The following is a 27,018-nucleotide window of genomic DNA, read 5'->3' as shown; positions in this document are numbered from 1 at the left end:
CAAAGCCCTAGCCATTTGGCTTCTCCAAAGTCATTTTCCTTTCCCATATGCTCTGCCTTTTTCAGGGTACAGCCATTGCTGTTTCTTGTCTGCCTGGCTCCTCTCCCTTATTGTTCAGGTCTGGGTGTCTTCTCCCAAGGAGACTTCTCTCTGGCTACTCCCAGCCATACAACATTGTGAGGCAACAGCGCCCCCTGCTGACCTCACTCCAGCCTGGATTCGCCTTGTCTGTAACTAGACACCAAGCTTACGCCTGTCTGGACGTTCATTCTGTGCAGTGATGTGACTGCCACTTGCACTGTGCTGATCCATGATAAGGAAGGATCCCAAGGGTGTTCATGTGGGTGGTTAACTTTATAAGAAACGGGTGTGTCTGCTTCTAATCTCCACTGTCAGGATGGCTTGCTGATCAGAGGCAACTATGGCCTTCAGTGATTGGCAGTCAAGAAAGTCAGATGGATAGCCCCAAGGAGGTGACAGGTGGCTGCTAGGAGGACCTGCCCTCACCTCTTTGGCCTCCAGCCTCTGCTGCTACCAAAGGGGTTTCCATTTTGGAACACTTGGTTTCCCTGACTGTCGTCAGTGCCAAGTGTCAGTGAATCTCATAGAATACTCGGTAGCTTTATTGCCTGGAACTAAATGCTTACTCCAGGCTTCTAAGCTTCCTGTCTTGCTTTCGGATGCAGCAGAAGGTCCAGGTAACACTGTGCTTTGGTTAACTCCTGTTTCTTGTGCTTTGGCCCTGGACCCCTCATTATCCTTCCCTGCCAGCTATATTTCCTGTCTCCCTGGCATCCACCAACTGGCCTGTGACCATATCATCTAGAGCTTGTTCTGAAATGTTGTGAGGGTACCACCTGCCATATCATCTACTCCCAGGCCCAAGATGGCTGGAGTTATGGATGTCCATAGGAGTGGGGAGGGTGACACTCAGATAGCCATGGGTGACCACCTCCCAGAAGCTACTGAAGGAAAGGGCCTACTCCTGCCCACCAAGTAGGAATAAGGACTGTAGTCTGGAGGCCAGAGCATCTCCCAGCTCCCACCCCTTAGCTCTGGGGCTGTCCCCTGGCTGGCTTTGCATGGTAGTGAACTACCCCTGCTGGAGAATACCACCTATATTTTCACAGGCCCATTTCGGTTTCACCTTGAAACAGCTATGGGGGTCAAGTAAAAGCCAGGAATATAATTTGTGTTCAGGGAATTGATAACTTAGCATCAGAACCCATTTTCCCTAGAGGTCCTCGGTTATTCAGGGAGAAGACACAGAAGACTGACTTTTAAACAACCATTGGTGTGGGGCTGCTCCGAGTCCGTGAATGATGACGGCCGTTGGCTGAGTGAAGAGGATGCCTTATTGAATTGCTGCATAGCCTCTGAGGATAGCATGAGGGTGGGGATGGGGAGAATGCAGATCACACACTAGAGCAGAGCAGCTCTCTGTGGACCCTGGGCCCTCCAAGCACAGCTGTGGATAGCAGTCGTTCCTATGGCTTCCTTGTGCATACAGATACTCCTGGGAAGGCCGTCTACTGGCATTTCCAGTGACCCCTGCACACCCTCTGCCCTCCCAGTGCTGCATCCACCAGTCCCTCCCTCAGCTCTTGCCTCCGTCTCCCCCTCCCTGGCCTCTGGCACTCAGGTGGTCCTATGGATGGTCCAGAGCCCAATCATCCGGTACCCTGTCTGTGGCTCCTTCCAGATGGGGTGTTGGCCCTTTGATGCATGATGCTGTTTGCAAGGATGCTGACAAGAAGCCGTGGGTGATGCATTCCTTAGTGGGCAGTCTTTATCTAGAGGACGGTGCTCTGGTGAGCCAGAGCTGCTCCTGGCAGCCTTTACAGCCATGGAGGACCCGCGAGCAGCTCTCAGTCATTTCATTGTGTGCCCTTTGCTTTACTCTTGCTCCTTACAGAGGGCCTCAGTGCAGACTACGTGAAGGGGGAGAACCTGGAAGCTGTTGTGTGTGAAGAACCTCAAGGTGAGGACTGCTCAGTCACTGTCCCTGATGAAGGGGTTCGATTCAGTGTCCCTAGCACTGAGTGGAATGAGTTAGGGAGACCCAGAAGAATCTGCCTTCCAAATGTCCATCATAAAAACTTTCAGGGACCCAGGTCTGCCTGTGCCCTGTGACTGGTCAGTTCACTGGCCTCCCAGTTTGTTGAGAATGGGGACACTGTGCCATTGTGATGACTTCCAGGAGCTTTTGCTCCACAGCCTCAACTATTGAATCCCTTGGGATACCTCACCACTTTGCCAGCAGACCCACATGCATCCGGGGCATGTTTATCCAGCACTGTGGACAGCTTTGTTTCTAGACCTGTAGTCTGTTTTTAATTGTCTGTTTGAGACAAGGGTCTAAGATAGCCAAGGATGGCCCTGACTCACTGTTGTAGCTGAGAGTGCCCTTGAATTCCTTATCCTCCGCTTCTACCTCCTCAGTGCTGGGATTTCAGGCATGGGTCCACATCTTTCTCTAGGCTTTTTGATTAGAAAATGGCCAAAGACAAGAAGACAGTTAAAACCCAGATGCTCTGTTACCTCCTCTGTGGTCACTGAGCACTTTTGGGGTTCAGGGACTAGCAGAAATTAGAAGCTGCATATAGTAAGGCCAAATGAGAGGGAGACATGTCTGTGGCCCAGGAATGCTGATGGGGAGACAGGGAGGTAAGCCTGCTCCCCTTCAGACAAGGACATGACAAGAGAGCACAGCTACAGGACAACAGCTATGGCTCTCCCTGTTCCATAATGGAGAGCTATCTGGTAGTGCAGGACCAAATGCATGGAAATGACCATGAATGCAAATCTAGAGTTTTGGAATCTAAAGGAGCATGGTCGGTCACAGTTTTAACACTGTAACCAACACCGAGTGAATCCCCAAGGAATAAGTACTGTTGGGACTGTTTTAGATCTAGTAATCTAGCCGTCTTGACAGAAGCATGTCTTTTCTGTAGATGGAGAATGGAGGCAGAGCTCTTTTGTGAAGCCTTCAGGCTTTTGACTTTGCTTCCTTTGGCCTACTGTGAACTTTGTATGCAGGGCCCATGGCAGGCCTACAGGGCACAATGAGGAGGCCCAGGATGTGCTAAACTGCTCATACAGCAGAGTGAAACCCTCCTAACACATGTCTTCTCTCCCTAGTGACATACTCAAAACAAGAAACACAGTCTGCAGAACCCCCGGCACCTGAGCCACCCCGGATCTGAGGGATCTGAGGCCCTGTTCAGTGCATATGAAGGGAGCCATCGCTTGTGACCCAGCTCCAGATTTCATTTGCCAAGCCTTTCCCCAAGTTTCTTCCCATGCCACTGGCTTCTTATTGTACTTTTTCTGGACAAGCCTTAGGTGTTCATGAGTATGGTTTCTGTGCCCTGTCCTGCAGACTATGGTGACTGTTCTGCCAAGAGTCCTCTGAAGAGACTTAGTGCTGAGACTTGAGATCCAGATTCAGCAGATTACTAGCACCAGCATTAAGAGTTTCTGAGTGGTAGAGAGAGCCTGATCCAGCCTTAGCATGGAAAAGGAGGATGCCCAAGGTGGGGGTGGACCAGATGATGGTTGGGACAGCATTGCAGGACATTTCTGGTTAAGCAATCTCTAGGTACTATGAAACCCTTTCCCTTTATGCTATAGTGAATTGTTGTACTGACCACTGAGAGCTGTAAGGAGCATGCCCAACTGGCATGTGGTGCATATGGAACCCATTTTGAGACAAACCAGACAGCACCAAGCTGCAACACACACACACACACACACACACACACACACACACACACACATGCAGGCAGCCACGAGCACACACACACACACATATAAGCACACATATGTAACACACGTGCGTGGACACATAACACCTAGGTTCTTTAAAAAAATTGATTGTTCTTCCCAACTTCATGTTTTATATTGTTGAGCTTTCAGAGAGCTTGTCCAGGTGAAGGCTCTTCAGTTATTTTAGTGCAAACATGGTCTTACAATAGTCTTACCCCAAGATAAGGAGCGTGTGGGAGCTGTGACTTGCAGTTTGATTCCCATCAGATTCTGTAAGGATCTCCAGCTGGCCTGGTAACAGGTCTTAGAAGTCACACCTACAAATGAAATTTCTACCAGGTCAGGGTGGGTGTGTACTCCTACCCTGTACGTGATCTTATTTAAGTAGCAAGAGCTACATCTCCAACCAGAAGCATGCTTGTTGTTTTATTAGAAGTGGATGGGGAAGGGGGAGGGGATGGGAAGGGATGCTGGCTTAGCATAAGGGGCTGGCCCTTGGTTTCTTGCTGCCTTTGTAGTTGTGTAGCTGTCGTCCATGTCTGCTCTGTAAAGGGCTCTGACCATGTTCATAGCGGTAAATACAAGAAACCAAGGGCCAGAGCCAGAGCTGATGCTACCCCTAGTTTGGGCTGGATCTACCTGCTTCCTGGATTGCTTCTTTGGCTCCAGTAAGCTTAATAGTGAACCCTGCAGGTAAAAGCTAAGCTAGTTTCCACCCCATGTGAACTAATAGTTTGCCTGTCAAGAGGCACTTCTGAAAGCAGTGTGTCACTGTGAAGACAAGCTCCACAGCTCCTCTGGACAACATGACTGGCCCCATATATTCCACAAGCTGTGAATTAGCTTCTTTGCCTCTGCTGAGCTGGGAAGAGGCAACACCCACCTTAAGAAACTACTTAACTCTTGTGCTGTCTAATGCATGCCTTGAGTGTGTTTGTTGTTTAAAGACTATTCATGGTGGAGGGCTGCTGGGGGGTAGGGTCGTGTCTCCAGGCAGCCTGAACACCTACTCCCAGTGTATACCTGTGGATGACATGCCCCCTTTGCTTGGCCTTTGATCCCAGACAGTCCAGGTCTGGGGATCCAATAGGGAAGCTGGCACACTGGGTAAATGACACCAAGATGGAAAACAAAAGCTCATGGCCTCAGGAAGCCCCTCTTATTCTTCAGGAAGTTAATTAGCAAAGTTAATTGTAAGTCGTGTTAGTTTCTAGAACCTCCTAACTTGCTGATTAGACTGCTGTCAACTTTGTCAGAACTGTACCTTACTGACACCAAGGACATCAAGAGATGATGGTGCCACTGTTTGGCCAGTACTGAGCTAGGGGTGGCTTCAAGGATGGATTTTATTATTTCTGGTCTGTTGACATGTAGTGAGGGTAATTTCAGGAGGGTTGTCTACCTTTATGCTGAGGCCTGTCTGATGGCAAAGCCCTCAAACCCCATGGCCATGATGTAAAATAAATGCCCTCTTGTTAAACTGTTTTCTCAATAGCACTGGTTCCAGTGAAAAAGAGCTCTAATTTGCTCTCCCTTAGCTACCTCGGTGCCTTCTGCATAAAGCCCTTCTGCATAAAACCCATCACTCAGCCCGCAGGCGCTAGCTAAGTGGCTGGACAGGCCTGGGCGGGCCATCGGCCTCCTGTTCATACAGTCTCATCCCAGGGGCCGGGCTCCTCCTTCCCACTGGCATTTTATATTTGGTGGGGCATTGTGGCCTGCAGAAGGCTTGGGACCAGTCCTGTAACTGTGTCCCCACTGAGGGCTTTGTTGGCCAACTTGGGCTAGCCCCAGGTGACAGAAGGGAGAAAACAAATGAAGCAGAAGAGCCAATTGCCAAGATCAGATCTCAATCAGCGAAACTTGACAGGAAGAACTTTTAAAATGCTCAACATTCTCAAGTGGCTTGATGTAGAGGGCTGCCTACCCTGGTGTGGGGCGGGCCCACTGCCTCAGCCACTTGGGTTGTGGTTAGTACCAGTTCTCGGAGGAAGACATGCTGGAGACTGCCAGAATCCCTGTACATTGTTTTACGTGCTTGTGTCCAAGTGTGAATTGTAAATGGCCTAGTGTTTGCATTAAACAAAGTGGAACCTAACAGCTCCTTATGTCCTAATGTGATCTGTCTTTTCCTACTATCTTTGTGATATAGTGCTGGGAGAAAGTCCAACCCTCTTATGCCTAATATCGGGCTTTCTTGCTAACACAGCCCTGAGTCACATGCTGAGGATGAGTAATGCCAGGCTCTTAAAGAAAGGTTACACACACGAGGCGGTGTAATGTCACACTAATTTTTAGAACCTTGAAAAAAATCCACAGTCCCCCAGAGCTCGTAAGGACTTAGTCACCTGTATAAGGAAGGGGACTTGCAGATTTGCAAATCAGATCACCGACCTGCTCCAGCCCAAACATTCAAGACTCGCAACAAATTACTGACAACTTAGTAAGTCAATCAGCTACTACTAGGCACTTTACATATATTACTGTGGCAGGCACAGGGTAACCATTCAACACATGGTACTTTCTTAGTACCTCATTTTCCTCAGGGGTGAAAAACTACCGAAGTGGTGAAAAGACAGAGACAACAAAGAGACCGTGGAGCAAACAAATTATCATTTTAATTACAGGTTGGAATACAGTGCATCAGATGAGGCAAATACAGTATTGTACTCATTTAAAAACCTGAACCTTAAAGGTTTTACATTCTAGTACTTAAATAAAACATACATGAAAGAATTTAGATAAGAAAACTATATACTTCAAGTTGTTTTAGAAACAGTTCTGTGCTAGAAACATACAAAGGGAAATATTCTGTTGTGCTTTAAAATCCAGTGGACAGTTTTAGGGGTGCTGCAGGCATGCAGCTGGGAAGACATGGCTTGACCAGGAGCCAGATTCCTAGTTCACCAGCCATCTGTACCAGGCTAGCTGACCTCAACAAGCAGCAGTCCCCATGGCTTCTCTAGTTCTGTCAAAAGATCATCCAGTCCACTCTATTCAATAGTTCAAGTGTCACTGGGAAATTATACAGTATTTCTGGGGAAAAATTGGTAAATGTCCCCAGTTTTAAAAAGTATATGAAGAAAAAATATTATAGTTCATGTTATTTTCTTTTTGGTATTGATTTCGAGACAGCATTCCTCAATATAGACCAGCTGTCCCAGAACTCAATATGCAGCCAGAGCCCACCCTGAACTCACAGCTTCTCCGACCTCAGATATGGCAGTTTATCCATTTACAAATAAGGTTTTATATTTGTGATGACCACAAGTCAAAAGCTAATATCACTTAAACTGTAGTTTAGAAACAAATCTCCCAGATGATAAAAATGGACAATTGATTATAACGTATTAAACTTCCTTGAATAAATGTCTCTGGTTATCTTATAGTTGGATAGTTTTCTGTAAGAATCAGAAGGTTACAAGTTGAAAAATCATTTATTTTCTATGTATTTGGCTGTAAGAAACTCTTTTAAGAATACATTTTGAAAATCAAGGTCAATGTGTAGGACTGCATGGCATCCAGCGATTTGACACCGATGAGAGGAAGATGTGATCCATCTGTCCTCGGGATGACTCAAACACATCTCCAACTCTGAAGGGCCTGGTGACACACAGAAATGGGCATGGCGATGCGGGTGGGTATGCTGGCACTGCACACATCAAAGATGATGGGAAATTCATTCCTAGAAGGACTGACTGAGTAGCAGATCTCAAAGCTGCTAAGTGTGGAAAGAGGCCTGCCTAGCCAGGGCTGCCTCTGAGGGGAAAACCAAGGAAGAGCATGCTGTGCTTTCCAACCCACGCTGCAGGGTGCTGGCTGCCTTGAAGTGTGAACTGGCAGTCATGTAAACCAACTGAGAAGAGATCATGGTAAGTGAAAACAAGCTGTCCAGGGTCTAAGAGGAGAGAGAAGACTTGATCTGACATAGGTGCTGGGCACCGTAATGGGGTAGGATGCCAAAGCAAGTTTCAAGACTTGCTCCTTTAAAGAGCTGTCATAGAGGGAGGCCAACAAGTGCAGAGTTGCTGCCTGAGTCCTCAGTTTACCTGCAACAAGGCCACAGAACTGAGCATTCATGGTTTGCTGCATCCTGAGGGAACCTGCTGCTGCTGCCTCCAATGCATGAATGGGCTGTGCCATCTCAAAAGACAAGTACCAGAGTTAGAGGACAATGCTACACTGCCACTGAGATGACGCACCTCAAATCTTAATTCAAATGTACCACACAAAAGGCAGCATGGACTCCATTGGGAAAGAATTTCTCATACAGCACAGTTTAGCAGATGATTCCTCAGACAACTATTCTAAACATAAAAAAGGACATAGGAAAATAAAGGCATGTTTCTCTTTAAAAAATACCTTATATGTACACAGCAGGACATATTGTACCAATTGTACAGGACTTCTTGTATGAAGATAACTGGTAACTGTAGAACAGGTGGCAATGGTTCATTTGCCACGCCAATATTTCATTTAAAACAGTTTTTAAATTGTGCCAAAAGGCTGAGCGGAGCCACATGGCTGGTGATGTGTTTTATAAGTAAACGAGTTGTTCATAACAAAGGATGTAACTCTGAAAGAAGTGTGGTGTGAGATTCTCTTAAGTTAAAATATCGCACTGCATTCAATCTAGTTTCTCCCAAGCTACCTGTACAAGACGAAGGTGGTTCACAGGGTGAGGCTGCCCTCAAAAGGGTCACAGGCTGTTCACACAAAAGAAGTACTTATTAATAATAGGAGCTTTCACCACCCATGAATGGTCCCTGGGCCTAGTCTGAAGAGCTAAGATGACAAGCTAGAACCATAACATCAATGGCCAGGTCCCTGAGCTCTTGGAAGACAGTAGAGCAGCAGGATGGCCCAGGACACTGGCTTTGTTCATTAGACTGAGGTGTGTACAGGAGTAGCTGAGTGGGTAGGTGAGGAGCCCCTCTCAGAGGAAGATGAGATGGTCCGAGTGGCCACCTCCCGCTGCAAGTCCTCCACCCGCTTCTGCAGCTCAGCCTTGATAGCCAGCAGCTCCTTGAGATTCTGATGAATTGGCATCTGGCAGTGAACAGAGAGACAAGGCTGTTAGTTCACTGTTGTTGGAATACTATTTGTTCTGATACAGCACTTCAGTATTTAGGTTCATAGCTCAATGGTTCTTTTACTGCTCAGATACCTATGTGCCTAGTCTCATAGACTACTGACCGATATAACACCAAGTGTACAGAGATTGTCTAATAAGGTCAGGTATTCTTTTATTGTGATATTACACCAGGACCAAAAGCAGCTTAAAGTGGAAAGAGCTTATTTCAACTTACAACTCTTGGGTTACAATCACTGAGGGAGATCAGGGCAGGAACTCCGAGCAGGAACCTGGAAGTAGGAGCTGAAGAAGAGGCCATGGAGGAGTGCTGCTTACTGTCTTGCTCCTCATGACTTGCCAGGCCTACTTACTTATAGTACCCAGAACCATCAGTCCAGGGGTGACACTGCCCTCCCACATCAGTCATCAATCAAGAAAATATACCACAAGCCACTTTTATGGAGGCATTTTCTCAGTTGAGTGTTCCTCTTCAGATAACACTAGTCTGTGCATGCTAACATAAAATGAACCAACCAGCATAAGTGATTCATTTTGTCTCCACAAGTTAGGAGCTTTTGAGGCTACCCAGGCTGTCCTGAAGTTCTTAGGGAAAAGGTTGGCATGGAAAAGCATTGGGAAAGACAGGTTGCCCTCACCCTCCACTCTCTTAGCTCCCAGGTTCAGGTGTAGCCATAATCCAACTAAGGCCACCATGTGCAGACTCAGAGCCAAACTGTGTTTGGAGGAGTCAGCAATGCAAGTAGCTTCTTCCCAGCTGTCAGACTACGTAGTGTTCATATGAGACCCTGCTCCACTATCCGTGTACTTGTGCATTTTTATAAATAGGTCCAGTGACTGCAAACACTTGTGTTAAGTCAGCACTTTCTTCACCGTAGAGCTCTGTGTTTTCATCAACTAGAAGAGGAACTGTCAGAAAGCCCTCAGAGGGCAATGGCAGGGCACAGGTGCTCTGGAGAGCAGCCCTTTGCTTTCCACTTAGCACTTCTTCATTGCTTCCCCCTGACTGTCTTTCAGACCCCCCGATGGTAGTATGGGAGCACAGCAAAGAGATGGGAAAGTCCTAGTATTTATGTTCATCATACCCAGCTTTCTGAGATAGCAGATTTCTTCAGTACCTACAAGGAGCCCAGAGATCCAAGACCCATATTTCTCCTTATAGATTTCTCAGACTGGAGATAATGCTAAGCAGCAAAGAAGGTCACCAGCTAAGGGACAAAGGAAACATGGGCAGGTCTGGGGAGGCTTGTATGCACGGCAGCTATTGGACTGGTCCTAAGCCTCCAGGATGCCAATATGGATGGATCACCACAGAACACACCTCAGTGGCTACTTCCTCAGGACGAATAGGAATATCCTCTAAGCCCCAGTCTGCCTCTCTAGCCCACCTATCACCAGGTCCTGCTGCTACACCCTGAAACACAGGAAACTAGAGTGAAGCCTGAGTGTTGTTGCTGAGAGAGTCCTAACAAGACTGACAGGAGGAGGAGGAAGATGGAGCAAATGCAGCCCGGTGCCTCCAACATAACAGGAAGGTTAAAAAAATGTCTCCATTTGGCAGGCTGCAGGAAGAGAGAGACAGAAGTGCCATAATTACATGGCAAAGGCTTTGTGCCCAGAAGATGCTCCATTCATCCTTATTTACCACACCCACACAATCATGCAGCTTCACGGAGCTTTTTGTTTGTTTTCTCACATTTCAGTTTTAAGTCCACAAAGGCATGCCTGAAGGTCTAGAAAACGCTGAGGTTGAACTGCAGTGTGGCTATGTTAGAGAAAGTGTGCAGGAAAAAGCCAGTCATGTCTGTTCCTAGGGCACTCGTATGTATGAAGCCCTAAGAAAATGCCATACCCATTCTTTGATGGATGCTGACATGGAGGCCCTCAGTGGCCTGCTGTTCTGCCTTTCTTCCCCTCAGTCTTCTACTTCAGCTGGCTCAGTGTCCTATCATTTTTTCTCTACACTATCTGCCTGCCTATTTCCCAGGCACAGCCTTGAGTGCACGTACCCTTCAGCCATTGGAATGCTGTCAGTGGAGGAACACACAGGCAGCCCTGTCATACAAATGTCTACTTGCCCTTCTAGAAGTTTCTGTCACCAAGGTTCTGCCTGCCTCTCAAAACACTGTATGCTCAGCATACTTAGAAGGCATTTGATATGTGTTTACTGTATTTAGGGGAAAACTTGTGGCTCGTAGACAGCCTTCTCAGTTCTCCTTTTGTGTAGCATTGTATAGGGAGACATGGAATGCTGCCTTCCCTACCTGCCACTTGCCTAGTATAACACCATGGTGCTGGGTCCTACTTGGTACAGATTATGCTTACATGCCCCTGTGAAGGCTCAGTGAGGTCAGGACTTGCCCTTGATCTGCCAGTAAATCACTAATAAAAATGGAATTTGACCCTGGACAGGGACATTCTATGACAATATCTATGAGGCAGTAAGATGCTGGGTGAGTTATGGTTTAGTTCTGACATTCTCTTTTACTCTTCATGTGTGACAGCTATGATGTGACTACTGATTGCCTTCATAATACTGAAGCCTGCTTTGCTTACCTGTAGAGGAAACTGTCTGCATCTAGAGACAAACTCTCTTGCAGTCTATAGGTTTTATGAATGACCTGGTTTCCCTACTCCCACCCCCCCAATTCCCAGGAGTACACAATGAAGAGATGTCACTAAGCACTAGCAGAAGGAATCCATATAACCATAAGGAAACTCTTTACTTAGCTTCACCACACTTCAAGTTTGCAACATGCTGAGCCCAGAATATGGTACCACCTAGAGTTCTATCCTGGCAAATACAAAGAAGGAACAGTTTGAACTTTCCTCTAGCCAGTGCAGCCTAGGAAACAAGTGGAAGTTGTGAAGACACCAGGTAGAAGGGATAGATGAGGAGGATATGTTTATGTTCTTGGCTGACGGAATTAGTGCTATTAAAGAATGACCCACCAACATGCTCCTGTTGGCTACCCTTTAAAGCTTCAGAATATTAAACTCTGTTGCCTCTCTAGACCTATGTGGAGGAGATTAGGGGTGGGGGTCAAGGCTGGGTCAACACTTTGGGAGCCCTAGCTGGCAGTACTTGATGTGCAGAATGAGGTCAGTCACTGAACACAGCAGACAGGAGGCCTGCTTGACTGGCCTCTGGTGTGCACTGTGCCTTTTTTTTTTTAATCTTACTTTCCTGTGAAATAATGCAGCAGTGTGGGGAAAATTTTACTCCTCCTTCATGCTGTATCTTGCTCTACAACTTATCACATACCCTCTTTCTATTACATTATAAGTGAACTTTGGTACACTTTTCCCAGGCCTTCACTACCTCCAAATATATACTAGCAGAAAGAGGTACTGTGTAAGCCAAATATCTCCCAACAACTTAGAAGACTGATAACCAAACACAGCAAGAGATAATACTTCCTAGCATTTCATCAGTAGAATGCAGACATACAAGAGTTTAAACGCTAACTCGGTAGATGGTATGGAGTTGGTATGTGGAAGGAACTTTCTGAAATAGGAACACAAAACATGGAACCTTGACAACCTTGTCTAGGGGCAATATAGCTTCAGTAAGTCAGCATGTACTACGAATACATTTATAACATTGTCTTCACCTGGAAAGAAAGGCATACCCTTATGAAAATAAGAAAATCAAAAATTACCTGTGGTCTCATCCGTGGATTCCACCGTACATAATAGTTTACCCACAATTCCAAATGACTCATACTAGCAACAGGATACAACACATGGTTCTCATAATTCACAAAGAAGGGATTTGAGAATTCATCTAGTTGGCTATTGATATAAGACCATAAAGATATAGTATTTGTATATATATCCTGAAAAAATAAAAACATTACATTGAAATACATTCTCTACAGCTTCAAGGATTAATTTTTGCATACAAATATAGATTTTAGATAATGAACTTAATTCAAACATGAAAAATCTAGGCACATTTACTAAGCCCCACCCCTCTGGCTACATACAGCCTCATGCTAGAGATGACAAGTGTGCTGTCTCAGGAAATAGTACTAAAGTTAGGCAACATCTGGAAACTGTATCTGCAGGAAGGTAGAATAAGAACTTTCTAATATCTATTTTATAAGCAGGCTCATCAATAACAAATACACATTTTATTAAGGGATTGAGTCTATTGATATTGAGAGATATTAATGACCAATAACTGTTAATTCCTGTTAGTTTTATGTTGGTGGTGAGAGAGAGAGAGAGAGAGAGAGAGAGAGAGAGAGAGAGAGAGAGAGAGAGAGAGAGAAACGAGAATTCGCTATTCATATAAAGGAATATTGCTTAACTATAAAAAAAAAAAGAACCTTGAAACTGTTACACTAGGTAAAGTAGATCACTCACCAACATCCACATATTATATAAGTCCATTTATAGGAATCACCCAGAATAGGCAGATTGGTGGTTTCTAGGTACCAGGAAAATTTGAGTAGCTGGTAATATGGAGATTCCCAAAGGGGTGGCTGAAATACTCATGAAATTAAGTATCAGTGATTGCACTAAACTGTGTACTTCAGATGAGCTAATTTTACTATGTTAATTGAGCTTTTATTTAAGTGGAGAATTAATTTTGTACTCCCTATTTTACAAAAATTGATAAAGATTCAGTTCATGGATTTTATTCTGTTGATATGGGGTTATTTTATTTTGCTTTAAACATCTTTATTGAAATTCAATTCACATGTCATTATATTTACTATTTAATCCTCCCTTTTGAAATTAAAAAGTTAGTAGAGGGCTAGAAAAATGGCTCAGCTGTTAAAAAACACTTGCCACTCTTACAGAGGACTGTGGTGTGGTACCCTGCATCTACATGGTGGCTCATCCCTTCTAGAATCCCAGCTGTAGGAGATATGATGTTCTTTGCTAGCTCCCTTAGGCACCATATTTGTTCACATAAAATAAAAATTAAAACTCTTTTTAAAAAGTTAATAAAGTTTCATCAAATTAAGGTATAGAAGTGTGGATTTTGTATACCTTGGAGAGCTGTGATCTTGTTAGGTTTCTGCCTCTATCTTAAACACTTATGCTTAGATGCTAAAAGCCTGGGCAAATATCTAGGGCATCTCTCCCACTACCCTGCACCATTTCCAAGCAGCAATAGGGCCAAGAGCCAGTCTTCGCTCTCTTTGGGCCTCTTCTGATAGAGTTACTAGGAAAGGCGCCTGAGCCACCAGGAAGCATATATACTTACCTCTTTGATGCGCTGTTGTTCACAGTTGCACAAAAAGGTCCCGAAAAGACAACTATAGAGGTGATCCAAAATCGTAATCAAGAATAATTCATTAAACTCAAATGCTGAAGGGAACTTAAATGAAGAAGAAAAATAAAATTTACTCTTGTAGTTTAATTACTAAAACAAAGTCATATTACTTATTTGTGTAGGCAAGAGATGGACTACAATATGGAATGTGGTCAGATTAAAAAGCAAACACTCCATGCAATATTTAACTAATTGAGACTTTCAAGACAAAACTGATAGATCTGGTTAAGAAATAACTGTTTTCTTAAGAATTTAATTTATTTCTCTAATGGCCCTGAAACACTTCAATGTCCTTAGTTATCAAGGAAATGAAAATCAAAACCACTCTAAGATTCTACCTTACACCAATCAGAATGGCTAAGATAAAAAAAAAAAAAAAAACCTCAAGTGATAGAACATTCTGGTAAGAATATGGCGCAAAAGGAACATTTTCCCATTGCTGGTGGGATTACAAACTGGTACAATCACTCTGGAAATCAATCTGGTGTTTTTTTCAGAAAATTGGAAATAGTTCTCCCCCAAGACCCAGGTATACCACTCAAAAGATGCTCTACCATACCAAAAGGACATGTGCTCTACTATGTTTATAGCAGCTTCACTCATAATAGTCAGAAACGGGAAACAACTGAGATGTCCCTCAACCAAAGTCTGGATACAGAAAATGTGGTATGTCTACACAGTGGAACACTATTCAGCAATTAAAAACAAAGACATCATGCATTTTGTAGACAAGTGGATAGAGCTAGAAAATATCATCCTGAGTGAGGTAACCCAGACCCAAAATGACATACATAGTATGTACTCACTAGTAAGTTGTTATTTGCCATAAATTATAGAACTATGCTACACTCCATAGAACCAAGGAAACCAAATAACAAGGAGGGCCAAAGGGAGGATGCTTGAATCTTTCTTACCAGGGGAAATAAAATAGATATTGGAGGTGGAGGGAGGGTGGGAGCTAGATGGGAAAGTTGATTGGGAGGGAACAGGGCAGGGTAGGGGGATCAGATGTAAAGAGATGGAGGAGAGAGAATGGAAATCAGCACTGGCGGGGAGTGCATCTCTAGGAACTGTCAGAAACCTGGGATATGGGGGGAGCCCCAGGGAGTCTATGAGGGTGATGCTAACTGAGACTCCTAGCAGTGGGGGATATGGAGCCCGAAGTAACCATGTCCTCTAGCCAGACAGGACTCCTACTGAAGGGATAAGGACACCACTCGATCCACAAAACATCCCACCTAAAATATGTCCTGCCCACAGGACGTGCAGAGACAAAGATGGAACAGAGACTGAAGAAACCAATAACCAGCTCAACTTGAGACACATCCCAAGGGCGAGAACCAATCCTTGACACTATTAACAATACTCTGTTATGCTTGCAGTCAGGAACCTAGCATAACTGTCCTCTGAGAGGCTCCATCCAGCAGCTGACTGAAACAGATACCCACAGTCAGACATTAGATGGAGCCAGGGAATCTCGTGGAAGAGTTGGGGAAAGGATTGAGGGACCCAGAGGGGATAGGGACTCCATAAGAAGACCAGCAGAGTCAACTAAACTGGATCCTTGGGGACGTCTATAGACTGATCCACCAACTAAAGAACATACCAAAGCTAGACCTATATCTCACATACACACTGCACACTGCAGATGTGCAGTTTGGCCTTCATGTGGGTCTTCCAACAACTGGAGCAGGAGCTGTCCCTGACTCTGTTGCCTGCCTGTGGATCCTGTTTCTCTAACTGTGCTATCTTTTGTGGCCTCAATGGGAGAGGATATACCTAGTCCTACAGTGACTTGATGTGCTGGGGTGTGCTGTGATGGGGAGGGAGGAGTTCCCCCTTCTCAGAGAAGGGCATGTGGATGGGGAGGAGCTGTGTGATAGGGTACAGAGGCCTGGGAGGAGAGGGGGTGCTGCAATCGGGATGTAAAATGAATAAAGAAAAAAAGGGAATTTTTTAAAAGAAACAATTATAACCAACAAAATTTGTTGTATTTTTCAATGCCTGTACCAAAACGGGTAGCTTTTGGTTTCTCACATGGTATAACAAAGCCCAGATTTACCCTTCTCACAAAGGCCTACTAGCAATAGGCAGTAGGCAACATGGAACTGCTATGACTCTTGAGAAAATACAAGTCAATGAAAAGAGTACTATTATTGAAGCTGCTTTCTGCCTGGAGGCACACTGCAGCCACAGAGTGGGAGGAAACTTTCTATGTTCAGCATTTATCAAAAGTGATTTAAGAAGAACAGAATGGGTGACTAGCTCTATACATATCAGAGATTACTCATACTTAAGAACTATCCCGCAAATACAATCCCATAAGCTCATACTTTTAAATTATTACCAGTATGTAAAAACACTGAGTCTAGCAGTATATAAAAAGTGTAATATTACATGACCAAGTCTAGTTCATTCTATAAGAATGCAAGGCTGGTTTAACAGTAAAAAAAAAAAAAAATCAATGTTACAAAGAAATCAACTACTATAATTAATCATATTAGGAGATTAAAGAATAAAAACCACATGGTCAGCTCAATTGTTTTAGACAAGGCATAATGTGGTTTTTCAGAATTTCTGTGAAGATTATTAGCACTGCCAACAGGTTACAGCCAGTAACAGCCATTTAGCAGCCATGAGACATCTGGAAACAATAATGATCTCAGCATCAGGCCTGTACTGAGTGACTACCATGTGCTGAATTTCTAATTTAAAACACTGAAATACACTCTGCTAAATGAAGCAAAAGAAACTGGAACAAAAGCAAATAAACAGAAGTACAAGTCAGTTTATACTTAAAACTGATTCTTAGGCAGGGAGCCGGTAGTTCAGTTTGAAACACTTGTCTAAAATATGCAAGGTTCCAGATTCAATCCCTAGCACTGTTAAAACAAATACTTTTTAAAAAAGATTTATTTTATGTATATGAATACACAGTTGCTGTCTTCAGACACCCCCAGAAGAGGGGGTCAGATCCCATTACAGATAGTTGTGAGCCTGTGAGTCACCACGTGGTTGCTGGGATTTGAACTCAGGACCTCTGGAAGAGCAGTCAGTGCTCTTAAACTCTGAGCCATCTCTCCAGACACTGAACCAATCCTTTTATCTAGTCAGAATGATGCTTATATACTATCATGTCCAATCTTGGCATCTGTGTGACAACTAGGATCACTGACATCTGCTTAACTATTGTCAGGCTAATAAGTATGACATCAGCCTGAGAAGAATGAGACATTGAGTATTTATACCTATTCTAGTTTGGGAAGTTTGGGTGGGTGTACCCTATGCCAGTAAGTACAAGTTTTAGTGTGTCAAACTGGATACTAGATGTGGGAGGTCAAAGTAGGCAAAAGTTCAGTTCAAGCCCTATAGAACTCTTGGAAACTAGAAACTCAAGTTCCAAATGCTCCAACTAGGTAGCTGGGTCAGGATGACAATTGCTCAAAGAGCACTGTTACAATTAATTTAATTTAGGAAGGAGTTTATCAGGGATAGTAGAAGTGTCGGGGAAATGGAAACAGAAGATAAGTTTCTACAAGCTATGGTTTGCTTTCTTGTCTTTATTCACAGACTATATAATTTACCTAAAATGTAGTCTCAAAAAATACAGCATAATGTATACTGAGATTCTGTACTGCTTGAGGAACAAAAGTATCAAAGGTAATGTTCCTTAAAACTACAGATGCTATAAAATGGTGTTTCTAAGATGCTAATGATTCCTTCAAGACTTTTCTCTAGTTCCTTTTGTCATAGTTTGTCTCTCTATAAAGTAGCACATAGTCTATACATGATAGGTCATTGTATTCTGAGATTTTTTTCTGACTTTATATTGATTGATCTTGATTTAGCAGTAGGCAAATAAAAAATAATCAAATTGTATTACATGGATATATATTTTACTAATTTGTTCTGTATAAAATTAATTTATTAACTTACAGCCAATCTCTTCTTCTCAGGCAATAATGTTATTTTAAGGAAAATTATACACATATTTAATGAACAGAATCAGAGTTGTGAGAGGCCCCAAAACAATTCCATCCAAACCCCTTATTTTCTTTCCTAAAAACCAATAAGCAGTACAAAAATAACAGATTAGAGGTAAAAATAAGCACTAATCAGTATGAGGAATGGAAGTGAATTTGAAGAGAAAGATACATATGTTTATGCCAATGTGTACATTCGGAAGCATTTGAGTAAAATGAGCTAGTTCATGTCAATGAGATTGTTTCCAATTTTTTTTGCATTTAATTTCCAAGATAAGTTTTCTAAAATGTGTTTCATGCTTTCTTGTCTTGATCTGAATGTAACAATCACTCAGTTCTGTCATTAGTAGGGTACAATGAAGAAAAGAACTTCCAGCCAGGCTCTAGGCCTTCTCAGCCTGCCTTTTCTGTTGCCTTTCCCTTGGGGGTGCTCCCCTCAGATTGCCTTTTGTTAACTCTATATAACATGGAACTCAGTTAACATTCGCCCCTGTCAACTTGCTGATGCTAAATCTAAAGGAGTCTATTCCAAGAAATGCACTGCAAGATCTATTCCAAACCCTTTCCCCTCGTTTCTTTTAAAAGTAGGTCTTTATTCTCTAGACCAGAGGTTTACCACCTATGAGTTGGAATGTGACCCCTTTGGCAAACCTGTAACTCCAAAAAATATTTACATTATGATCTGTAAAAGTAGCAAATTTACAGGTATGAAGTAGCAATGAAGATAACATTATGGTTGGGGGTCACCACATGAGGAACTGTGTTAGAGTTGGAATACTAGGAAGGTTGAAAACCACTGTCCTTGCCATTCTGTGAACCCATAGCAACAAAAAGGCAGTTCTTTAAACTACTGACTCATGTTCTTGTATTTCAAAAAGAACTTCTGAGGATTCATATGCTGGTTCAAGTTTCAGATGGGCTGGACTAGCAATGTGCTCTCAAACATTAGAAGTGCCTACAGGCTTGGGAGCTGCAGTGTTGGGCTCTAACTTTTGAGCACAAGTAGTTCTGTTGTGGGTCTAGAGCTGATATGGTTACCAGGTTTCCAGGGCATGCTTCTGGGAAGTAGTCCACACTGTGACAGGGAGGACATCAGAGCCAGCACACTTGTTCTTGTCATTTTCTCATTCCAACACATGTCCCCCAGTAACAGTAACCCAGAGTGAGCAAACAAGGATGGTAATCCACAGCTTTCCACAGGGAGGAGATAAATGTCCTCTGAGAAGTTTGAAAAGGCTTTTAGAATCAGCAAGCACAAGCATCAAGGCATTTTGAAGAGTCCCTGAAGATGGCCATGAGCTTCTCACAGATGCAGAAGAAGGGTAGCTTCCAGGCCTTGGTTCTCAGTCTCCAACTTACTCTCACTCAAGCTATGCTAACAGCAAATACTGAGGGAAAACTGCTCTCTGGCTTCTTCCCTCATTCTTTTTTTTTTTTTTCTGAGACAGGGTTTCTCTGTGTAGCCCTGGTTGTACTGGAACTCACTCTGTAGACCAGGCTGGCCTCGAACTCAGAAATCTGCCTGCTTCTGCCTCCCAAGTGCTGGGATTACAGTCGTGCGCCACCACCGCCCGACTTTCTTCCCTCATTCTTTCTGATTCCAAGTTCATGTTCCTGTCACAGTCCCTCATCCTAAGGGATGTCTGTCCAAACTCAGACATGGATGTCAGAGATTAGAGGAAAATCTGAGTAGGCCTTATTCAAAATGAAACTGTGGAGCCTCACTAACTCAGGGAAAGAAGATGCCTGTAAATTCCCTTGTTTACTAGAGCCCTCCTCAGTGGAGTTAGGAAACTAAAAGAACAGCTAAGGACAAAAAAGTCTCGAGCTTCCTCTCTGTTATTGGCTCTCAGTGTGGACATTGTCAGACATTCTCCTGGAGTGGCTTACTTACTAGCAGTTCTAATATGGAAGGAAATCTTGGAGTAAGCAGTTAGCAGGGAACTGACAACAGGTGGAAAGTAGAAGCAGAGTTAACTATAGATAAGAGGATTGACCAAAACCACTGGCAGAAGAAAACTGTTTCTAATTTTCTTTTCACATCTTTGAGTTGATTGAGAATCAAACTGTACTGAGTAATAGAAGGGAGCATATTTAACATACATACCCACATTTGGAATGAAGCAGCAATGGAAATTTAATTTTCATCTATGAGATATATTTGAATCAAAGACTATAATAGGTGGAAAATATACTTGAAATCTCTTACCTGTCTTGTCATCTGCCAAACACAATCAATAAACTGAAGAAATATAGGTGATCGGTCAGCATCTGCATGGTTGTCATCACCATGACCCACTCTCTGGAGAGAAGCAAACACACACACATATATGCATGCTATATGGTCCTCTCGAAAGTCACTTAAATTGCCCAGTCATGTCTTATTCTGCCTAAGAGAATACCGGCTCATTGTGGGCACTCAAAATTGTTTATAACAAGGATAAATTAGAATATTAGAGCATAATAATATGTAATATTAAAATGTCAAAGAAAATGTACTACTTTGTATGACTTAAAAATAAATGACTATATAATTAAAATAAGAGTTCACTAAACTAAGTGTACTTGACTTCTTTTAGAAAGCAAATTTTTAGTTTACTCTATATTTACATGGTGGTGATTTTATATATAGTCACCTTTATATATGGTTGATTTTATATATAATCAACTTTAATATAGTTGACACCAAGAAAGATGAAGAACTGACCAGCAAACTTTTTAGTTCAAATGATGGGACCAAGGGCCACTACTATGTCAAGCAAATAATATCAATGTAAGATGATTAATTAGTAGTTCACAAAGTAGGACATATTTCAGAAATGTTAGGAAGCAGGCTAAGTAAATGGCTTACCCCCGAACCCATGGAAAAGGTGGGTATGGTGGCACCTTTAAACCTTAAAAGAGATTTTCCAGAAGCACTACTAGTTTAATGATTTAAAAGACATCTATGTCATGAGCATTCTAAAAGAAGCTTCCAAATGAGCAAAGGATTAAGAAAGAAATGATTATGAAGCAGATTATTCAATCTCCACAAAGAGCTTGGAAGAAAACAATCAATGAAACTGCTACCTGTAAAGATATAAAAACAAGGAAATGAACAAGTAATGTTAGTATCTAACAACTAGAGTAGTGGGTCCCAGGAGGAGTCAGAGGGATGTAGAGAGGAATGGATAAATCAAAACACATTGTGTAAATGTATAGACATTTGAAAGAAAAAAATCATTTTTAAAAAGAACCTCAGAGAAGCCATGCAAAGTAGTACATACCTTTAATGAGAGAACCTGGGAAGAAGAGGCAGGTAGATCTGTTAGTGTGAGCCTAGCCTAGTCTACATAGTGATTTCCAGGCCAGCCAGGGCTACATAGTGAAACCCTGTGTCAAAGGGTACCCCTACCTCTATACAAAGCCTCTTAGAGTATATTACCTTGTTTTTATTTGGTGGGTGTGTGTTTAATTTTCTTGTTTTGGGTGATTGTTTTAGCTTACTTTAGAAATGTCTATTATTATTTATGTGCATTATGTGTGTGAGGCCAGAGGCTGTTGCATTCCTTATATATGTAGTTACAGATGATTGAGCTGCCATGTGGGTGCTGGACACTGAACCGCAAGTACTCTTAACCACTGAGCAAGTGGTTCTTCTTTTACATTTTTAATTATGATAATTAAGTCCTTCTTTTACATTTTTAATTATGATAAAATATGCAACATAAAAGTTACCAAAGGTTAAAATGATTTCTAAATGTACAGTTCAATGAAGTTACATACTTTTATAACTATTAGTATCATCTATTCTAGAATGTTCATCTTCTTAAATTGAAACTCTGTTCCTATTAGATAGTGAATGGCTACCCTATACCCCATAATTCACGGCAACAAGCATATTCCTTTGTACTATTCTAGCTACTTTGTGTAAATGGAAAACATACCAGTATTTAACATTTTGTGTCTTACTTATACCATTCAATGCAATGTCTTGTAGGTTTATATGTCAGTGAGCTACCTGGCATCACAGAGTTTCCTGGGAAAGGCAGTGAATGGGGGAGAAGCATTGGTGATTGGGATCATGCTTATAGCAGACAGGTCTCCATGACAGCGATTTACAGAGTCAATACTACTGACAGAACAAACTTAATTATCTGGGACTGGCAAGAATGTCCAGTGAGGAACTCTGAACTATTTTAACTCTCAAGTGTACATAGTTATAGACAGACAAAAATAAATTTGGTAATTAATCCCTGCTAGGAGCAGCAGGGCATTAAGTAAAGGATTGTTAGCGTTCCTTTCCCTCTTGTAGGGGAGCCTCTAACTGGCTGGGCAAGAGCCTTGGACTCATTAACTCTCTGTGAACCAGAGAGAGAAGAAAGTAAAAGAATTTAAATCTTTTACACAGGCAATAGCACAGACACACACACACACACACACACACACTCTGGTTGGGCCCTACCACCTGTCTCATCTATTCCACTAGTGTTCATGCATATTTACACATATACATATATACATACATACATACATATATACATACACACACACACACACACATATATATATATATACAGAGATAGATATACATATACATATATGCATTTGGATAGATGGATGGATGGATGGATGGGGCTGAGCCCCCCTAAGCCAACACTTGATTTCTTTTCTCTGGCCTTTTTATATACAAAAGTTCTTAGAATATTAACTCATAGATAAAATGTGACACAAAAGGAGAGTCACAGAAAGATGTTGACAATCAGAATAAACAGTGTTTCACTCTATAAGCTCATTATAAGTTCAAAGCAACAGTTTCACATGGCCTCAGTTTATCATAGTGCACACCTGTGGCCTCATCCTTGGACCTGACCTAATTTCTCCTTGATCCCAAATTTGTTCCAAGCCTGTTTCTCTTTTTAGTGTAATTGTGAAGGCTCATAGTATTTATTCCTTATTATGCAGCCTTTACTTACTATTCTATAAAGAATGGGCATATTCTATATATAATTCAAATATTATTATATCTTTCTGGCAAAACAACTAAACCCATCTCTTAAAACTTTCTAAAATTATTTGAATCAAATCAGGAATTCCATAAAATCATTAATTCATCTATATAGCATTAATTCATGAAAGTTTCTTTTTATTTTGATCTGTACGAAGTTCGCTCAATAGGGTGGGCTAATGCCCAGGAGTCATTAGACTAAGTAATAGTGACAGGAAAGGCTTATCAGTAGCATGAAGCAACCCTGAGATGAAATTTCTGAAGGCCTTGCAATTTAGAGATTATCCATCGCAGTCATGCAAAAATGGTGGGTCATCTCTAGAAATTCACCTGCATGTCTTTAGCCTATCCTAGATGGCTCCTGACATTTATATATGTTGTAGTACATGTCAGAGTTTTCCTCAGGCAAGCACCTTTACCCTCTGAGTCATCTTCCTGTCTATGTTCTTTTCTTTTTAACACCAATTGACCCCCTCTGATGTCAGGTATCCTGCCTGTCCCTCAGAATTCCAGGCAATTTCATAGGATATGGAAGAGGCACAATCCTTGGTGAGACACTACTAAGACGACTGAGGCACAGTGTCTGTATATGAGGATTAATTAATTTGTGGTGTACTCAAGTAGGAAAGACCTGTAAATAAAAAGGTGATACACTGTTGCATGGGCTTTCCCATGTGCACTGGGTATAGTGAGACCAATAAGGATAGAGTAAACAATCTTAGGATGAGGCTGAGGAGAATTTAAGGGAGTAAAGACATATGAACTACAGTCATGGTAGAGGTTTCATTTATTTAAACTTGAATGGCAGGGAGACACTTGCTCCCTGATGTATCATAAATATACTGTAAGGAGTAAGAAGGAGTGAGAGGCACTTATTGAACTATAAGTGGATAGTCAGGGTTCACACTCAGGGAATGAGTGAGGAGGAGGCAGAGGTTGAGTTAGGAGACTAGAGAGTTGAGCTATGGACAGAACATCACAGGCACTGAATACCACACTGGGGAGTTCATACTGGGCAGTGACAAAATCAGACCTGTCTCTGGGAATGCCCCATTTGGTTTCAGGGGGATGACAGGCTTAGGAGACTGCCTGAAAGAGATCAAAACATCTGAGCTAAGGCAGAAAGAGTAGCAATGTAAGGAAAAAGTGGCTGTGATAAGACTAGGTGTGATGGATGATTGTGAGGAGGGAGACCACTTGAAATTGGGTTAAGACTGACAAGGAGAAATGCAGTTCTGATGAGTGTTCTAATAAAGGTAGACAGATAATTTCAGTGATAGCTGAAGAATACCATGAAACTGAAAGGGTTGTAGGATATAACAATGGGAATGGAGGCAGAATAGAAAAGAAGTCACCTAGAAAGTTCCATGATAATGCTCAAGAAATAGATGATGGAAGCAGGTAAGTAAGGGCAGGTATTAGTTTGAGGGACTGAGAAACTCATTCACAGAAACTACAAATAATTTAGAGAACAGAGATCCAGCAAATGTTGGTTATGGACCTGACCCCTGCTCACAAACTGGCTAAGTGGCGTGACCTTAAGTAGATAACTCATATCTGAGATACAAGGTTCATCATTTGTCAATGGTAATATTTTGGACACATTTCTTTCTTTGTAGCTGTAGTGTGCTGAATTTTTGGCATTAACAAGGATGGGAGAGAACACAGCACTGTGGGTCCATCCTGATGCCTGAGTTTGTTGACCCTGGTACTGCCATGGCCGCTATGACAACAGACAGCTCTTACTATTTCCTCTTTGAGTAAAACACCTTGAGAACCTTCTTTCCCTCCAGACATGCATTCTGGAGAGGAAAGATTAATGAAATTAGCCTCTGAGGCTTTAGAGAAAATCATCTGCAAACATCTGGAAATTCCATACTCTTCTCCATGGAGCTCAGCCTTTGCTTAAGGGGAACAAACAATTTTTTTAATATTTTTATTTTCTATATTTTTTGTTTACATTCCAAATGATTTCCCCTTTCCCGGATCCCCCCTCTCCATATGTCCCATAAACCTTCTTCTCTCCATCCCTTCTCCAATCACCTCCCTCCTTTTTCTCTGTCCTTATATTCCCTTCCCATGCTAGATCAATCCTTTCCAGGACCAGGACCCTCTCCATACTTCTTCATGGGAGTCATTTGTTATGCAATTTGTGCCTTGGGTATTCAGAGCTTCTGGGCTAATTAATAACCACTTATCAGAGATTGCATTCCATGTGTATTCTTTTGTGATTGGGTTACCTCACTTAGGATGATATTTTCCAGATCAAACCATTTGCCTAAAAATTTTGTGAATTCATTGTTTCTAATTGCTGAGTAGTATTCCATTGTGTAAATATACCACATTTTCTATATCCATTCCTCATTTGAGGGGCATCTGGGTTCTTTCCAGCATCTGGCTATTTTAAATAAGGCTGCTATGAACATAATGGACCATGTGTCTTTATTGCATGCTGGGGAGTCCTTTGGGTATATGCCCAGGAGAGGTATAGCAGGGTCCTCTGGAAGTCTCATGTCCAGTTTTCTGAGGAACCTCCAGACTGATTTCCACAGTGGTTGTACCATCTTACAGCCCCACCAGCAGTGGAGGAGTGTTCCTCTTTCTCCACATCCTCGCCAACACCTGCTGTCTCCTGAGTTTTTGACCTTAGCCATTCTGACTGGTGTAAGGTGAAATCTCAGGGTTGTTTTGATTTGCATTTCCCTAATGACTAATGATGTTGAGCACTTCTTAAGGTGCCTCTCAGCCATCCGAATTTCTTCAGGTGAAAATTCTTTGTTAAGATCTGTACCCCATTTTTAATAGGGTTATTTGGTTCCCTGGGGTCTAACTTCTTGAGTTCTTTGTATATATTGGATATTAGCCCTCTATCAGATGTAGGGTTGATGAATATCCTTTCCCAATTTGATGGTTGCGGTTTTGTCCTTTTAACAGTGTCCTTTGCCTTACAGAAACTTTGTAATTTTATGAGGTCCCATTTGTCAATTCATCAAAACGATCATCCACCAAGATCAAGTAAGCTTCATCCCAGGGATGCAGGGATGGTTCAATAAAAGGAAATCCATCAATGCTATCCACTACATAAACAAACTCAAAGAAAAAAAATATGATCATCTCATTAGATGCATAAAAAGCATTTGACAAAATCCAGCATCCTTTCATGCTAAAAGTATTGGAAAGAACAGGAATTCAAGGCCCATACCTAAACATCGTTAAAGCAATATACAGCAAACCGGTAGCCAACATCAAACTAAATGGAGAGAAACTTGAAGCAATCCCACTAAAATCAGGGACTAGACAAGGCTGTCCTCTCTCTCCATATCTTTTCAATATAGTACTTGAAGTTCTAGCTAGAGAAATTAGACAACATAAGGAGATCAAGGGGATACAAATTGGAAAGGAAGAAGTCAAATTATCACTATTTGCAGATGACATGATAGTCTACTTAAGTGACCCGAAAACCTCCACCAGAGAACTCCTACAGCTGATAAACAACTTCAGCAAAGTGGCTGGTTATAAAATCAACTCAAGCAAATCAGTTGCCTTCCTATACTCAAAGGATAAGCAGGCTGAGAAAGAAGTTAGGGAAACGACACCCTTCAAAATAGCCACAAACAATATAAAGTATCTTGGTGTGACTCTAACCAAACAAGTGAAAGACCTATATGACAAGAACTTCAGGTCTCTGAAGAAGGAAATCGAAGAAGACCTCAGAAAATGGAAAAATCTTTTATGCTCGTGGATTGGCAGGATTAATATAGTTAAAATGGCCATCTTGCCAAAAGCGATCTACAGATTCAATGCAATCCCCATCAAAATCCCAAACTCAGTTCTTCACAGAGTTAGAAAAAGCAATTCTCAAATTCATCTGGAATAACAAGAAACCCAAGATAGCTAA

At 42.3% G+C, this 27,018-nt stretch overlaps 2 protein-coding genes across 3 annotated transcripts in view; one reads left to right on the top strand and one right to left on the bottom strand.

The window, feature by feature from the left end:
• The window catches only part of Cd99l2 (CD99 molecule like 2), an 88,765-nt gene extending 82,899 nt beyond the window's left edge, over positions 1 to 5,866 (top strand). The window contains exons 8-9 of the mRNA XM_052170139.1: positions 1,916 to 1,981; positions 3,142 to 5,866. Coding sequence (XP_052026099.1) covers positions 1,916 to 1,981; positions 3,142 to 3,206 — 131 coding nt within the window. The 3' untranslated portion in view covers positions 3,207 to 5,866. The remainder of the gene's footprint in view (positions 1 to 1,915; positions 1,982 to 3,141) is intronic.
• Positions 5,867 to 6,364: 498 nt separating this feature from the next.
• The window catches only part of Mtmr1 (myotubularin related protein 1), a 68,887-nt gene continuing 48,233 nt past the window's right edge, over positions 6,365 to 27,018 (bottom strand). For both annotated transcript variants that reach the window (XM_052170137.1, XM_052170138.1), the window contains 4 exons: positions 20,343 to 20,435; positions 14,082 to 14,195; positions 12,523 to 12,699; positions 6,365 to 8,817 (listed from right to left, as the gene is read on the bottom strand). In XM_052170137.1, coding sequence (XP_052026097.1) covers positions 8,653 to 8,817; positions 12,523 to 12,699; positions 14,082 to 14,195; positions 20,343 to 20,435 — 549 coding nt within the window. In that variant the 3' untranslated portion in view covers positions 6,365 to 8,652. The remainder of the gene's footprint in view (positions 8,818 to 12,522; positions 12,700 to 14,081; positions 14,196 to 20,342; positions 20,436 to 27,018) is intronic.

The sequence above is a fragment of the Apodemus sylvaticus genome, chromosome X (genome assembly GCF_947179515.1).
Source record: "Apodemus sylvaticus chromosome X, mApoSyl1.1, whole genome shotgun sequence".
Lineage (NCBI taxonomy): Eukaryota > Metazoa > Chordata > Mammalia > Rodentia > Muridae > Apodemus > Apodemus sylvaticus.
This window is presented reverse-complemented; position numbering and strand designations above follow the sequence as displayed.